We start from the raw sequence: 16,207 nt of genomic DNA, 5'->3' as shown, positions 1-16,207 counted from the left end.
TCTCCATATTAGACTACACATATTAGCATGTTCTCTAAATTATCATATTAAAATAGGAATTCAAAGTTTGCCCCAGGCAGAACGGAAAGGGAGCTGCCCCAGGTGGTCCTACAACATCTTTCCTCCCCATTCCCCACTGCTTCGCCACTCAACGTCTGTGGGCTCGTACACGGCACTCTTCAGGGGTAAGCCGGGCTCCTGGATTCAAACTTTTCTTGTCCTTCCTTCCGTGTCTGAGAAAACTTACCCGTTCCGTGGCCTGGTCTCGCAAGGCCACTTGTCTGAAGCTAACTAGATAGTATCTGTATTTCCAACAATCTAGACTGCCTTTATTCACTCAACAAAACTGAGCATCTACGAGGTGCCAAGTATTATTCTAGGTGTTGGGGATAAAGTGAATAAAACGAAACAGTCAAAAATCCACTCCTCAATCTAGTGAAGGAAGAAAGAAATAGTAAGCAAGAAGCTGTAATAAGTAGTAAGCATGACCAAATGCTAAACAGAAAAATAAAACATGAGAGGGGAGCCAGAGGCTCTTGGGAGGAAGTGCCAGAGATTCACACCAAGATTACAACACCGCAGTTGGCAGTCAGCAAACAGCTGCATCTCAACACTCTTACATACTTAGAAATATTCCCCCAAATCACCCTAAATACAAAGTTTTTTTAGTAAAAGGTAGGTAATTATTTCTACTTCTTAATCTAAATTCAAAGTGTTCCATCCTGCCCTAAAGAAACAAATGAAATCCTAACCGTAGAAATACATTCTTTTCTTAAATCACTCACTATTCATCAAAACAATACTAATAAGAGGGTGGCTACGAACGTAAGTTGTTGGGTAGAAAGCGTGATACTTTTTAATACTCTTCAAAGGGACAGGACAAATCCAAACCATGACCATGAGGAAAAAAAACTTTGCCAAAGCATACGTACCCTGAGTGACTAAGAAAAGGAGAGTTGCAAATAAGGTAAATGACAAGATACCATTCCAAAACCACACAGCTTCCCTTTTTATTGATGCTCAAGAAGTGAACTTTAAATGACATTTCGTAAGCAAAACACAAATGAAAACACCTAATTTGCATGTATAGTATAGGTAAACATACATGTTATATGGACTTAATCCTCATCTAAATATAAAGAGAATAACCGTTCTTTGACCTCAAAAATAAATTCAATGTTGGCATTACTGTTTTTAACTTACAGTGTTGTATATTTAACAGGAAAAATTATGAATAACCAAGTTTGGTGTGGTCATGGATTTCACGTTAAGGTATAAATAGAATTTTTAAGAAATAATCTGTATAATAAAATAACTTTACTTTTCAACCGCAGTACAGTCATTTCCTTCTATCAATAAAAATATTCCTTGATTACAAAGCAGCCTTTATTTTGCAAATGTATTTCAGGAAAATAGCTCTAGCAGTATTTGAAACACCACACACTATTTAAAAAAGGCAGCAAAGTGGCAGAATTCAGATTTAAAATAGTATATTGCAAAATAGTTCAACATATTATTTCTAAGCACAAGGCGAGCTCCATTCTGAAGGATACTTTTTAATCTTATAAAGCAAACTGTTCCAATATTTCTGTGGTAAAGTCTAAATGCTTACAATAAAAGATAAATCATTATGCAGACAGGACATCAACATCAATACTTAACCACAATACAAACATTTTACATGATGACATCACACTATTATGAAGCTTAGTTTATCATGTGCCCAATAAAGAAAATGAAAATACAGTTCTGTAGCTTTATAACAGGCTGAACTCTGCAACAGCTGGAGATATAAAAACAGCAAACACAACACCAGTTCTATGAGTAATAAAACAAAAAAATTCAGATATTATAAACATTTAAGTAAATAACTAATACACCCTTCCTAATACAGCTTAATTTGCTCTCTTCTGTTAAACACTTTTTTTTTTAATGTTTCTCATATCCCAGAAGGAAAGGATGGTAAATTCTTCACAAAGAGAAAAGTGCGTCATGTTTTAAAAGTGCTTCGTGTTTATGTGTTACAAACATATCCAATAAGGAAGTAAGTTTGTGCAAAAGAATTCTAATTATTACTTGGATTCATAAACCTTAATCATGGATTTTTCTGTAGTTTATCCAGATGAAGCAGTCAAGCAGCAGAAGAAAAATCTGAGATTAGACGTTTTGTACAGAGGAAAGAACACTGGGCCACAAGGGAGGAGACCCACATTCTATTCTTAGCTCAGTTAACCAACGGGTTAGTGACCTCAGGTAAGCCAGGCTTCCATTTCAGTATTTGGCAATGGGCAAGAAGCAGAGCCGGAGAGCCTCTAAGGCCTCTTCCAACTCCAAAGTTATCATGTATCTTTAGATGAGGCATTTATGAAAAGGCAAATAATTTTACCAAAATATATAAAAAATATACTAGTCATCCACCTACTATTCTCTTATTGGACTTACCAGTAACAAAGCACGGAAAGAAGGAAAAATTCCAAAAATGCTTGACAAATAAAGGTCATGTGAACATTACACGTAACCAAAGCTAGAGAAACCCTTCACAATTAGGGCACTAAGAAAAATCCAATATGTGTAAAATTAAAACAGAATAAGCAAAGAAATGTAACAGCTGGTCACCTGATGGCACTTTTTTTTCCTGAGCCCCAGAATTTTCTTGGGACCTAAAGCTTTAAATGACACTTATTTTGAAAATTGCTTTAAAAGAACCATGATTCCCCAGAGTTCATATTCATGGCTTTGTAAAGAACTCTCTCTGAATTGTCATGATTTTTAAGATGATAACTCTATTTTCAAATTTTAAATATGGCTAAAGTAAACCATTTACCATGGACTCTTTATTTACACCAAATATATATATATATTCAAGCTTATTTAATATTTTAGAAGCTTAACTCAACAATTCTCATCCACAAGTTTTGACCCATTAATCCCCCGATAGGTCACTCTGCTCGGTCGAACTAAGACTCCGTGGTTCGGCTTACAGGTGAAATAGCGCTTGTCACCCACTGACCCATCATTTTTCCCCTTGGCGCTTCGGAGCTCAAGTCCAAGCCAAATACCTGAAGCAAAGTCAGTGGGGCCCACATACCTAACAGTACCCATCTCGTTAGAGCTCGTGAGCAGGACCTGAGACCCCTCGTGCAGCTTCACGCTCCCTTCAATGCTCCCTGCAGTGGGGGTGCTGCTCCAACTGCGACGAAGAGCAGCTTTTGATCTGTGCAGAAAGGAAAGGCGGGAAAAACGCTTCAGTGCCAAAGCCACATAACACAATCATCATATTCATTTCCACTGCCACATTCAGAATTCATTCATTCAGTCCCCAAAAGAGAATACTTTATGATCACAAGTTGGTTTTTTAATTTTAAATAGCAGTTTTAGAATATACAGTTGACCCATTAACTATACAGGTTTGAAGTACGTGGGTCCACTTATACACAGAGTTTCTTCCGCCTCTGCCACCCGGGACAGCAAGACCAACCCCTTCTCTTCCTCCTCCTTCTCAGCCTGCACAAAGTGGGGGCAATGAAGATGAAGACTTTTATGACGATCCGCTTCTACTTAAGGAATAGTAAATATATTTTCCTTATAACGTTAACATTCTTTTCTCTAACTTATTTTATTGTAAAAATACAGCATATACTACATGTAACATACAAAATATCTATTAATCAGCTGCTTATAAGTAAGCCTTTCAGTCAACAGGAGGCTATCGGTAGTTAAGTTTTGGGGAAGTCAAAAGATATACACTGTTTTTCAACGGTGCAAGTGAGCAAGCGATGGATGGCACCCCCAATCCCCACATTCATTAACCAAAATTCAACTGGACTTTTGTGTAACATTTTAAAAGTTTTTGTCTTTGCTCTATTTTAAGACTACCCTATTCTGGATTTAAGATTTCATTTGCCATATATATATATATATATATATATATATATATATATATATACACACACACACACACACACACACACATATATATGTGCGTGTAGACACACATATGTATATTTACACACACACACACGCTTTCAGTAAAATAGCACTTAGAAAAAACTACACTTATACCTATTTAATTTCTATCAGCATTATCAAATAAAGCAAGAAGAAAGACTCTAGTATTTTGGCTGTTTAAATGGCATCAGTATTGTCAAAGCAAAAAGAAAAGAATCTAGTATTTTGACTATAGTAAATTTAAATTAGTTTGTTCACTTTAAAAATATTTTTCATATGAAAACAAACTTTTAAAACTGTAAGTCCACAGCTTTGGAAATATCTATATACATGTTCTATGTATGAACTCCAGTTATAAGGTTTAGTAAACCCCCTTCCCTGCCGGGCCGCTAACACTAAGGAGGGCTGAGGTGCCTTGAGCAGCTGCCTCTCCTTCTCCCTGCAACATGACATTCCTTCCAGTGTGCTGGAAACGTCTCCTAGCACTCACCACCACCGCGACCTGAGAATAAAGCACGGGACTCCCGGGTGAACTCAGCCAAGGCCTCAGGCCCGCACTGCCCCAGAGCTGCCTCCGCTGTCCACCGGAGGTAGCTGACATTCACCCACAGTAGAAACATGACAAGGGTCGCGTTGCCCCCTGAGCTGAAACCTTCCAAAATGGCCAGAAAGAAACCAGCAAAACTATCTGGAGATTTCTATCCTCTATCCCAGGGGTCCCCAAACTACGGCCCGCAGGCTGCATGAGGCCCCCTGAGGCCATTTATCCGGCCCCCGCCGCACTTCAGGAAGGGGCACCTCTTTCGCTGGTGGTCAGTGAGAGGAGCACAGTATGTGGTGGCGCCGCAAAGCGTGGCATCGCTCACCTACAGTACTACTCCCGGTGACGCGGGACGCACGCGTCACGGCTCTGGAAGCGCGTCATATGACGCACATCCGGTCTGCGGCTGCGGCGCCACCACATCACCAGAGGCAGTGTGAAATAACAGCAGAAGTAGGAAGAAAGGCAAAACACTATAACCATTACTACACAGTACAGTGGCCCCCATACTCCCCCAAATGTACAACAACATAATGGCCCCTATAACCTCCCTTTGCCCAAAAGTCTCCCCCCAACATTACTACACACCGTGTTTCCCCTATTATAAGACCCTGTCTTATATTAATTTTACCCCCACAAGACGGGGGCTGTCTTATTTTTAGGAGGTGTCTCATAATAGGGGAAACATGCAGCAGTGGGCTTCCCACAGCAGAGGCCCACCGCTGCTGCAGATGTCCAGGACGCTGTACACACAGTGTCACAGGCTGATCACCGCCATCCCTGTATACAGCACTGGAGGCGGTGCTGGGCCTGTGACGCTGTACACCGCTGTCTGGGATAGTGGAGGCAGCAGCGCTGGCTGTGAAGGGCGTCACACCTTGCATAGTCCGGCCCTCCAACGGTCTGAGGGACAGTGAACTGGACCCCTGTGTAAAAAGTTTGGGGACCCCTGCTCTATCCTATACCACCTTTCTTCCAAAAGAAACCCCTCCCCTTATCCCACAGTAGCTTCAAAATGAAACCTGTTACTAAAACTACACAGGAGCTTATTGTGAATAGAATCTGGGTCCAACTTTTTCACCTTTTGTTTCACTTTCTTTAATATGCCATCACATACAATGTCTTATTTGCTCCTATTAACCACCCTGTAGGAAAGGAAGATGACTAATTTTAATGGATAGGAAACTGAGGCTCAAACATTTATTCTAAGCCACATCTGCCAGTAAGTGACAGAATCCTAATTATAAAATAGTCTTAAATTATTTATATGTCAAATGCACAAATACAATAAATTTAATAAAGAAACATGCAATACCTGTAAGAAAAAGCATAAATCTTTACTGAAGAACATATACAAAAGAGCTGTTACTAAATAGAAATTTATTTATGTTCACTCTCCCCAAATGGATATGTTTTGCAACCAGACAAAATTACTGTAATTTTCACATAAATGACAATATCATTTCCTAAACACTTACTAGGTGTCTAACCACTTCACATACATTATGTCTTTCAATCTCACCCAAACCAGTGAAGGCGGGATTATTATTTCCTTGTAATGGAAGAATAATCTGAAGCTCAGAAAAATTAAGCTATGTGCCTAAGGTCAGAGAGATGAAAAAGGCAAAGATGAGGCTCATATCCATGGCTGTACAAAAACAAAGGCCAGGCTCTCTTCACAAACACAATGAGTACTGGTAACTAAGAAAAGGTTGAATAATAATGAGGCAAGGTTTACACTGCCATTAGGTTAAATTATAAAGCTACAATAGTTAAAACAATGTGGCTCTAGCATAAGACTGTAGTTTTAAACAACACAGAAAACATATTTTAGAAAAATGAAAAACACACATAATTATTTTACATGTGATTAAAAAGTAAAACTTCAAATCAGTGAAAAAGGAATGAGCATTGAATTAGGAGTGCTGTAAAAATTAGCTGAGAGAAAAGGATATGATTCTCACCACTCCTGTATATTAAAACAAACTGCAAATAAAGAGCTTTAATGCATAAACTGAAAAAAGATGCTGAGTGCAGTAGCTCATGCCTATAATCCCAGCACATTGGGAGGTTGAGGCAGCCAGATCACTTGAGGCCAGGAGTTTGAGACCATCCTGACCAACATGGTGAAACCCTGATTTACAAAAAATACAAAAATTAGAGAGGCACAGTGGCAGATTCCTGTAATACCAGCTATTCAACAGGCTGAGGCATGAAAATTGCTTCAACTTGGGAGGTGGAGGTTTCAGTGAGCTGAAATAGCACCACTACTCTCCAGCCTGGACAACAGAGAAAGACTCTATGAAATAAATAAATAAATATTGAAAAACACACTCACACACATTTATGTAGAGAAAGAGGAAGTATGGGGGAGGGAATAAGGAAGGGGAGAGTTCAATACATATTTTAGAAGTCTGGTATCTATTATTAAATTCTGATTTTTTTCATTTCTTTTTTTTTCATGTTTTTAAATTGCCTTTTATTAGTCCAAATGACAACAATACATCTATAGTCTTAGGTAAAAGCAAACTCTGCATCATATTGTAAATCTCTGTTTACTGTGTCCTAGTTCTGTTCTGCTACCTAGACTCCTAGAGAATGTAAACAAAAAATATTTCTGTAGGATGTATTATTTTCTTCCTAAAAAATTAAGTTCATTAGCATCTACATTTTATATATTTTATTGTATTATATACAGTTATATATATAAACATTTTATAAACATTACATATAAACATTAAATATAAAAATTACATAAACATTTTATATAAACATAAACATATAAATATATATATATATTTTCTTTTTATTGCACTTTAGGTTCTGGGGTACATGTGCAGAACATGCAGGATTGTTGCATAGGTACAACCTCTGCTAGGAGGCAGAGGTTGCAGTCAGCTGAGATCGCACCATTGCACTCCAGCTTGGGCAACAAGAACAAAACTCCATCTCAAAAAAAAAAAAAAAAAATTCAGACACATGCATTAGGAAAACAATTGGGAAAGTATATACCAAATGCTAACAATGATAATCTCATCTAGTTAACAAAATTACAGATGACTTTTACTTACATTTGGTTTTTCTTAATTTTTCGAATGTTGTACAAGTTTCGTAATCAAAGTTTTTAAAAAAAAAAATTAATGGATTCAACATCTAAATCAAAAAGTAATGACTTGAGTAAACACTTAACATTCTGTTAGGAATGATTTGATTAAAGTTGTATCAAAGCTCAAAAGCCAGAGAATTGAGAAACTTAGAATTACAGCATGTTTGAGAGCTCTGTTTACTGATGCAAAAACATTTATTTGCCACCTATGAAATGGCAGGCATGGGGCTATGTTCTAGATTTTTGCACATAATAATCAGTAAAATGTTATAAATGCTATAATAAAGACCCTATACAGTGCAGAACGAGCACAGAAGAGGAAGACATCTCTCCTCCCTTAAAGCCTCAGGAAAGACATGTTAGTGGAAAAATGATATTTCTGCCAACTTGAAAGATAAGCACACAGAAAAGGGAATGCACAGATGGTCGTCTGAGCAATACATATATACATATATATATATGTATATACATATTGGTTTTTTTTTTTTTTTTTTTTTTTTTTTTGAGACAGAGTCTTGCTCTGTCACCCAGGCTGGAGTGCAATGGCGAAATCCAGGCTCACTGCAACCTCCATTCCCCAGGTTCAAGTGATTCTCCTGCCTCAGCATCCCAAGTAGCTGGGATTACAGACGCCCGCCACCATGCCCAGCTAATTTTTCTGTTTTTAGTAGAGACTGGGTTTCACTATGTTGGTCAGACTGGTCCCAAACTTCTGACCTCAAGTGCTCCTCCTGCCCCAGCCTCCCAAAGTGTTGGGATTACAGGCATGAGCCACTGTGCCCAGCCGCAGTATGTCTGTTACTTTTTACTATTCCTGAAAAGCATACAGTTTAGAGAACTGCAGTCACCTGTGAGGATATCACCACGAAACAAAAGTCAGGAGAAACACAGGAGCCAATCATGTAGGCCTTTGTAGGCTGGGCCATATTCTGTGTTTGAGAATTTGAAAGCTTTAAGGGAGAGGCACAAAACAAAAACAAGCACATGATGTGGAAGGACAGACCTGTGGCAAACTGGATCATATGAATACTGCCTAAAGACCATCAAATGTGGGCTGACCAAACCATGCCAATGAGCCAGATTCCACAGATAAGACTCAGCAAGGACTTTTGAGCAGGCCCTGGGGATAACACGGAGAAGAGCTGAAGTGAGCTGGTAATGACGGGACAGGAGACAGATCCCAGGCGGGATGTAGACATCCACAGAGTGAAGGAGGATGGATGCCTCATGCCTTTTAGATCCCTGTGACGACTGTGGGAAAATCTCAAGCTCATTCTTGGCACCGGACATACAGTGTTCTGAAGACAGAGCTGCTTCCCTCCCCCTTTCTGCCATGTCTTCCTTGGGATGAAACACATTCCTCACTACCATTTCTGTACGTGATCTAGAAAAATCTTGTTTTCTCACAGAAAGGACATGGGAGGCTGTTCCTTCCCGTTTCCCAGCTTGCTTTCACTCACACAGGCCAAACGTGTCCTTTGCCCCCAAGGCCTTCAAGTTTCTACCCAGGAATTTTCATCATCTCTGACTAGATTTTCCGTATTTCTTCTCAAAGTATCATTTCTTTCCATACAACTAAGCAAGGAAATGGAGCAGAGTTTGATGAATCTCAAGACACACGCTTTCTCAACACACATGCTTCAGAACACACCATGCCTCCAGATAGATTAACAACACACAATCAACTCTGGCCCCTTGCCTGGCAGAAGGCCATCTGAGCACTGCCCTGTCTCCCTCACCCCTAGGAGCAGGGACAAATGTCCTAAGTGCCTGCCACCACCTGACACTCTTTTTCTTGTTCCTGAGAACAATGATCAACAAACGTTTTGGTCGCACACTCTATGAGTAAAAACAGATAAATAATTTTAAAAACTTATTCTCTAACTTCAATAAAAGCATATTCTTAAGGTAGTAGTGTTAACCTGTAAAAATATTACTAAAGCTTTTTTATTTTCACAGAAAACAGATAAGTACTAATATTTCCACCTCACGTCCACAGAGCGTCTTGCATCTAACCATACCTGCTGTGTAATTCCCAGGGTTCAGACTGCTTTCTCCTTCCCTTGTTTCTTTGTATCATGTTCTTCCACTCACCAACATCTCCACACTGATTTGGATACCTCTCCCCCTTCAGAATCCTTTATTTCCTGGTTGTTTCTTCATAGCAACTTCTTCCATCCTGCCTAAGAACTCCTGAATATCTTCAATAAACTGGAGCATAAACTGACTGTCCTTAAACTCTTTCAGCTACTCGAGCAAGAAGATCAATTTCAAAATGCTCAAAATGGGTGATGATTTTGAGGAAGGGAGATAAACAGCCCCACCCAACCCTGTCAACAGTACCTAACAGTCCTTAGGACCAGGCAGGGTTCTCCCGTGAAATTTCAGATCTCCGTGAAACATGTCAGTACCTTCACACCAGAGGGTAAACAAATGACCTGCCTACCCAACGTGGGACTTCAAGTTCTAGCTTTTGGGCTCTAATTTCTGGTGGCTCCTACCACCTACTACTTAAGCAAGCATGTGTACTTCCTTAAGCAGCTAAGCCTTTCCCCCACGGTATTATTCATAAATTAAATGGCATCATTTAAAAAAGAACCTCTAAACCCAATCAGTCTGGAAGAGCCTCATATTGCTCTAAAAGTAAAAAAGCTTCAGAAAAACACTGACGGGTAGTGAAGAGGGTCTGGGGGAGATAAAAATGAAAAAGAGAAAAGGGCATTCTTTCTACAATGAAACAAAAAAGGCTTTTTAAGCAATATACTCTTGAGAGAATGTGGGAGCATTTTTCAAAATAACTGTAAGGTTATGCCTTACATTTCTTTCATGTACCACTGACAATATTAAATCAAATCTGATTACTTAAGGAGCGTTTAAAAGCAATCCACCCTACTCAATGAAAAGACAAAATGTAAATTCCTCTAATTTTTATTAACAGTTCTAACTTCTATGAAGATAAAAATATATGCAGTGCACTAGTTTTAGTCACTGGTGACATTTTTAATTGTGCTTGCAAAGGAGGGAGAAAGAACTCTTCTCAATACACTCGTCACACCTTTTCTCCTACTTGTTAAAATTCTACCAAGCAATGCAAAAGATACAGCATTCCACTTTTCTTCACAGAATCCCATCACGTTCATCTTGAAAGGTGTTTTTCTAAATCTTCTTAATACTCACTTGGCAAAAGCATTTCTTCTGTTAATCTCCTTTTGGGAAGAAGCGGAAGTTGTGCTGAAACTTCTCCTAAAACCTAAATATGAAAGTTGGGGTTAGAAGAGGAAAAATAGATGATAAGCTTTCAGTTCTTATTTACAATGATCTTTTATCATTTCTTCTATAGATGTTCTATTATATTAAATGTTTCTTTCAAAATAGAAAGCAGGGCAACACAGTGGCTCACACCCGTAATCCCAGCACTTTGGGAGGCAGATTGAGAAGACTGCTTGAACTCAGGAGTTCAAGACCAGCCTGGGCAATATAGTGAGACCCTATCTCATTAAAAAAGAAGAAAGAAGAAAGAAGAAGAAAGAAGAAGGAAGAAGAGGAAGAGGAAGAAGAGGAAGAGGAAGAAGAGGAAGAGGAAGAGGAGGAAGAGGAAGAGGAAGAGGAAGAAGAAGAAGCAGCAGCAGCAGCAGCAGCAGCAGCGAAGGTAAGTATACAGAATATAATCATAGTTTAGATTTCTAGATAAATTTTCATCTTTGCCTTCATGATCAAACTATACAATATATGAATAAGTGAAGAGCATGACATTACTTGTGGAGACTTTTATTATAAGAGTTCTCAAAAATCAAATAAAATTGAATGATTTATTTATAAAGCTGATTGTTTTTACTATCAAATATTATAATCTTGATATTCATATAAAAAAGAAAAAGATAAAATGGTTTAAAGACGTAATCATTTATAAAACACTGAACAATTAACTTCACGACTTTTGATTGTTGGCCTCTCCAAATAATACAACAAAAACAAAAACACTTCACAAGAGGTAAATTTTTAAAAAGATGTTTTTAAAAAGAAACAAGATTTCTAGCCTGGCCAGTTATGGCAGACCACATATGCTGAATGAATCTCTTGTTTGATGCAATTTTAGTTAAAACTGTAATTTTTAAAAAATACTATTGAGATGACACAAAAATCACAATTTCAAAGAGGCTAAAAACAAAAAAGTGAAACCATTAGAGGCCCCCAAACACCAAAGTAATTGACCATCTTAAACCAGCAGGCTTTCCACTGAATTCCAGAGAACCTGGGCTTCCACCTTACTGGCTGCACTGGAGACAGGGAGAGAAATAAAGCCTAGGGCCTCCATATGGGGATCCTCACAAAAGATTCTTGGTTAAAGTGAGGATCCCAAACAACTCACACTCAGTGCAACGCAAAAGGAGAAACGAAACACCATTCAGATGAAGACAAAGGAAAGTCCCTTATGTCAACCTTAATGCTCAGTAGGAGGCAAAATTTTCTCCCCTCAGAATTTGTGACCATGAATGAAATTCATGTTGTCTTGTAATACAAAAATGTTGCAGAGACTATAAATTAAAGTATTCCAGGTTGGCAGTGCCTCTAGGCAACTTGGCACAGGTAGATACAATCTTCTCTGGAGGCATCAACCCAGTACTCAAAGAATTTTTACATATAAAATTCTGAGTAAAAGAAGCATCTCACAAGAATAAATTACAAAACTTACAAGGAAAGAAGACAAACCATAAGTTAGTCTCAACAGAAACAGATGGCAGAATGAGACTCACGAAGGTTTTAGATACTGAATTATTTAACACAAAATAAAAGATAATACTTTAAATGTTTAAACAAAAAAGAAAAACTTGAAAATACGGGGAAAGAATAGCAATGGTAAGTAGCAGGAAGATTTGAAAAAAGAAAAAAAAAAAACAATTTTTATAGTTTTAAAGCTTTATGGCTGAATTAACCAGCAGAATAAACAGCTCAAGAGGGAATCAGGAAACAGAAGGATGGGTCTGGAGATATCCAGAATAGAGTCTAGGGTGACAAGTTGTGATTAATACAAGAGAGCATGGGAAAGAAAATGAGAAGGTCTAACATACTACCAAAAGGTGTTTCAGAAGGAGATAAGCATGAGAAAAAAGGAGAAACTATTTTAATTATAACACATAAGAATTTTACATAACTGATCAATTCCCAGATACAGAAAAATCTGTAATGCCAAACAAAAAGAATAAACAGGATAAACGAAATCTCCGCCTAGACATATCATAGTGAAGCAACAATATAAATTAGTTAGACTCACAGATATTGTCTCATCAACAATGACATAAGCCAAAAAAACAGCACAATGATACTGTCAAGAGGCGGGGGGAAATATCTTTTAACTTAATATTCTACAACCAGTAAAATTATCATTGGAAAAGACAAATAAAAACAAAGAGTTTGCTACCCAACAGAAACGTTCTAAAAGAAGTTTTAAAGAATCTACATGAAATTAATAAAAATGATCTCAAGTAGAAGTTCTGAAGATTAATGAGTAATGAATGTTAAATTATGTACAGTAATTACTAGAAGAATATTCATAGAATGTAACTTTTACACAAGTAGAGGGGGTACACTGAAAAAAAAACTGGGGGCTAGGAAAATGGGCAGAATAAAGTCAAGAAAAATCACTTATTAATTACAAAAAAGTGAATAGAAAACAAGATAGCAAACATATCATCAGTGTATATCAGTAATTACAATAAATGCAAATGAGTAAGACTCTCAGTTAAAAGAAAGAGTGTCAGGCTTTTTTTCAAAAAAAGTAAAACATAACTATATTCCATTTAGAAATATTCTAAAAACATAAGAACATAGAAAGGTTACAAGTCAATTGTACATAAAAAGATATATTAGGCAAATACTTAAGCAAAAGAAAGCTGGCATAAGGTTATAAAAATTATGATGAAAGCAACACCATTTACATTAAGGCCAAACAATTAAATACATAGGTATAAATCTAACAAATATGCACAGTCTATATAAGGAAAACTATAAAACTGATGGAAGAAATCAAAGAAGATAAAAATAAACGGATAGTCCATGTTCATGGGTAAAAAGACTAAATATTAAGATGTCAGTTCTTTCCAACTTGATCTATATAGTCAATATAATCCCAATTAAAATCCCAGCAAGTTATTTGGTGGATATTATCAAACTGATGATAAAGTTTATATGCACAGGCAAAAGGCCCAGAATAACCAACACAATATTAAAAAAGCAGATCAAAACCAGAGGACTGACACCACTCAACCTGAAGAATTAATATAAAGCTACAGTAATCTTCATAGTAATTCTTCAGGTTGAGTAGTAATTAAGGATTTAAACATGAGGCCTAACACCATAAAAACTCTAGAAAAAAACCTAGGCAATACTATTCAGGACATAGGCATGGGCAAGGACTTCATGACTAAAACAGCAAAAGCAATGGCAACAAAAGCCAGAATGGACAAATGGGATCTAATTAAACTTAAGAGCTTCTGCACAGCAAAACAAACTATCAACAGAGTGAACCAGCAACCAACACAATGGGAAAAATTTTTTTTGCAATCTACCCATCTGACAAAGGGCTAACATACAGAATCTGCAAAGAACTTAAACAAATCTACAAGAAAAAAAAAACCATTCAAAAAGTGGGCAAAGGATATGGACAGATACTTTTCAAAAGAAGACAATTATGCGGCCAACAAACGTATAACTAAAAGCCCACCATCACCGGTCATTAGAGAAACGCAAATCAAAACCACATTGAGATACCACCTCACGCCAGTTAGAACAGCAATCATTAAAAAATCAGGAGACAGATGCTGGAGAAGATGTGGAGAAATAGGAATGTTTTTACACTGTTGGTGGGAGTATAAATTAATTCAACCATTGTGGAAGACAGTGTGGCAATTCCTCAAGGATCTAGAAATAGAAATACCATTTGACCCAGCAATCCCATTACTGGGCATATATCCAAAGGATTATAAATCATTCTATTATAAAGACACATGTGCACATATGTTTATTGCAGCACTGTTCACAATAGCAAAGACTTGGAACCAACCCAAATGCCCATCAATGTAGACTGATAAAGAAAATGTGGCACATATACACCACGTAATAACTATGCAGCCACAAAAACGGATGAGTTCACATCCTTTGCAGAGACATGGATGAAACTGAAAAGCATCATTCTCAGCAAACTGACACAAGAACAGAAAACCAAACACCACATGTTCTCACTCATAAGTGGGTATTGAAAAATGAGAACTGGACCCAGGAACATAGGACACAGGGAGGTGAACATCACACACCACGGCCTGGGGTGTGGGGAGCTAGGGGAGAAATAGCAGGGGTGGGGAGACTGGGGAGGGATAGCATTAGGAGAAATATCTAATGTAGACGACGGGGCAATGGATGCAGCAAAACACCACAATGGCACATGTTTATCTATGTAACAAACCTCTACAATCTGCACATGTTCCCTAGAACCTAAAGTATGATAAATAAATTTTTAAAAATACAGTAATCGGGAATGCTGGGAAGATGGCCGCCTAAGAACAGCTCAGGACTTCAGCTCCCAGTGAAAGTGCAGAGGGTGAGTGGACGCCGCATTTCCAGATGAACTCTTATTGCCCACAGACCAGGAGATACCCAGGCAGAGGGGTCGCCAGCGTCACATTCCAGCCTGTGCGGCTGTTTTGGCCCCCGTGGGGCTGATTCCGCCCGCGCGGCTGCTGTGACCACTCCCTGTTGCTGCGGTTCTCCGTACAAAAGCCACTGGTCTGGGAGCCCTCTTAGCTGGCGATCAGAGCCCTGAGACGGCAGAGTTGCCGATTCATCTGAAATAGCGAGCCAGGCCAGGAGATTCCTAGGCAAAAAATCCGCCAGGAGCCGGTGCCGCAGTTCAAGCCGACTCAGTGAGTCGCAGCACGGGAGATCCCAGCGCCTTTTCAACAAGCGACTGGAACGCGGGGTCGTTCAACTTAAAAGAAAAGACTCTGAGTCAGGGAGCCAGGTGATCAGGCTCAGTTGGTCCCACCCCTCCACCCCAAACAACAACGAAAACAAAAACAGTAATTGGAAACCCTCTGGGTTGAGCCCTACAAACCAAGCACAGCTGAACCGGGACTGTCGGGCTCGGCGGAGGAGGGGCTTCCGCCATTACTGAGACTCTCCACCGCTACGGAGGCAGGCCCCCATTGCCGAGGCAACCTGTCACAACAGAGAGAGTCCGCCATAACAGAGGCGGGGCCACCGTTGCAGAGACAGTTCTAACTACGCCCATATAAACAGGACTGCAGGGAAGAGCTCAGGGCAGCTGGGCGGAGCCCACAGCAGCTCAGCAAAGCCCCTGCGGGCAGACAGTAGCTAGGCGTGCTGCTAGCTGGGCGGGTCAGACCTGAAAGAAAAATCAAAAAAGGCAGTAGTGCAACGGAAACTCATAAAGCTCCAACTCCCTAGGATAGAGCACCTGGGAACAAAAAGTGCTTTATGAGTTCAGCTGCAGCAGACCTAAACATACCTGCCCAGCAGCTCTGAACAAACAACGGAGCTTACAACTCAGGACTTAAGCCCCAATAAAAGATAGACTGTCTCCTCAAGTAGCTCCCTGA

The 16,207-nt window shown here is 38.9% G+C and overlaps 1 protein-coding gene across 4 annotated transcripts in view; it reads right to left on the bottom strand.

The window, feature by feature from the left end:
- Positions 1 to 985: 985 nt before the first annotated feature.
- CLIP4 (CAP-Gly domain containing linker protein family member 4) overlaps positions 986 to 16,207 on the bottom strand; it is a 128,810-nt gene continuing 113,588 nt past the window's right edge. For 3 of the 4 annotated variants that reach the window (XM_039460520.2, XM_010352302.3, XM_039460504.2), the window contains exons 15-16: positions 10,773 to 10,845; positions 986 to 3,214 (exon numbers count right to left, since the gene is read on the bottom strand). In XM_039460520.2, coding sequence (XP_039316454.1) covers positions 2,893 to 3,214; positions 10,773 to 10,845 — 395 coding nt within the window. In that variant the 3' untranslated portion in view covers positions 986 to 2,892. The remainder of the gene's footprint in view (positions 3,215 to 10,772; positions 10,846 to 16,207) is intronic. The other variant, XM_074395650.1, reaches the window with a different exon arrangement.

The sequence above is a fragment of the Saimiri boliviensis genome, chromosome 1 (assembly GCF_048565385.1).
Source record: "Saimiri boliviensis isolate mSaiBol1 chromosome 1, mSaiBol1.pri, whole genome shotgun sequence".
NCBI classification, from domain to species: Eukaryota; Metazoa; Chordata; class Mammalia; order Primates; family Cebidae; genus Saimiri; species Saimiri boliviensis.
The sequence above is the reverse complement of the archived record's forward strand: the minus strand, read 5'-3'. Positions and strand labels throughout refer to the sequence as shown.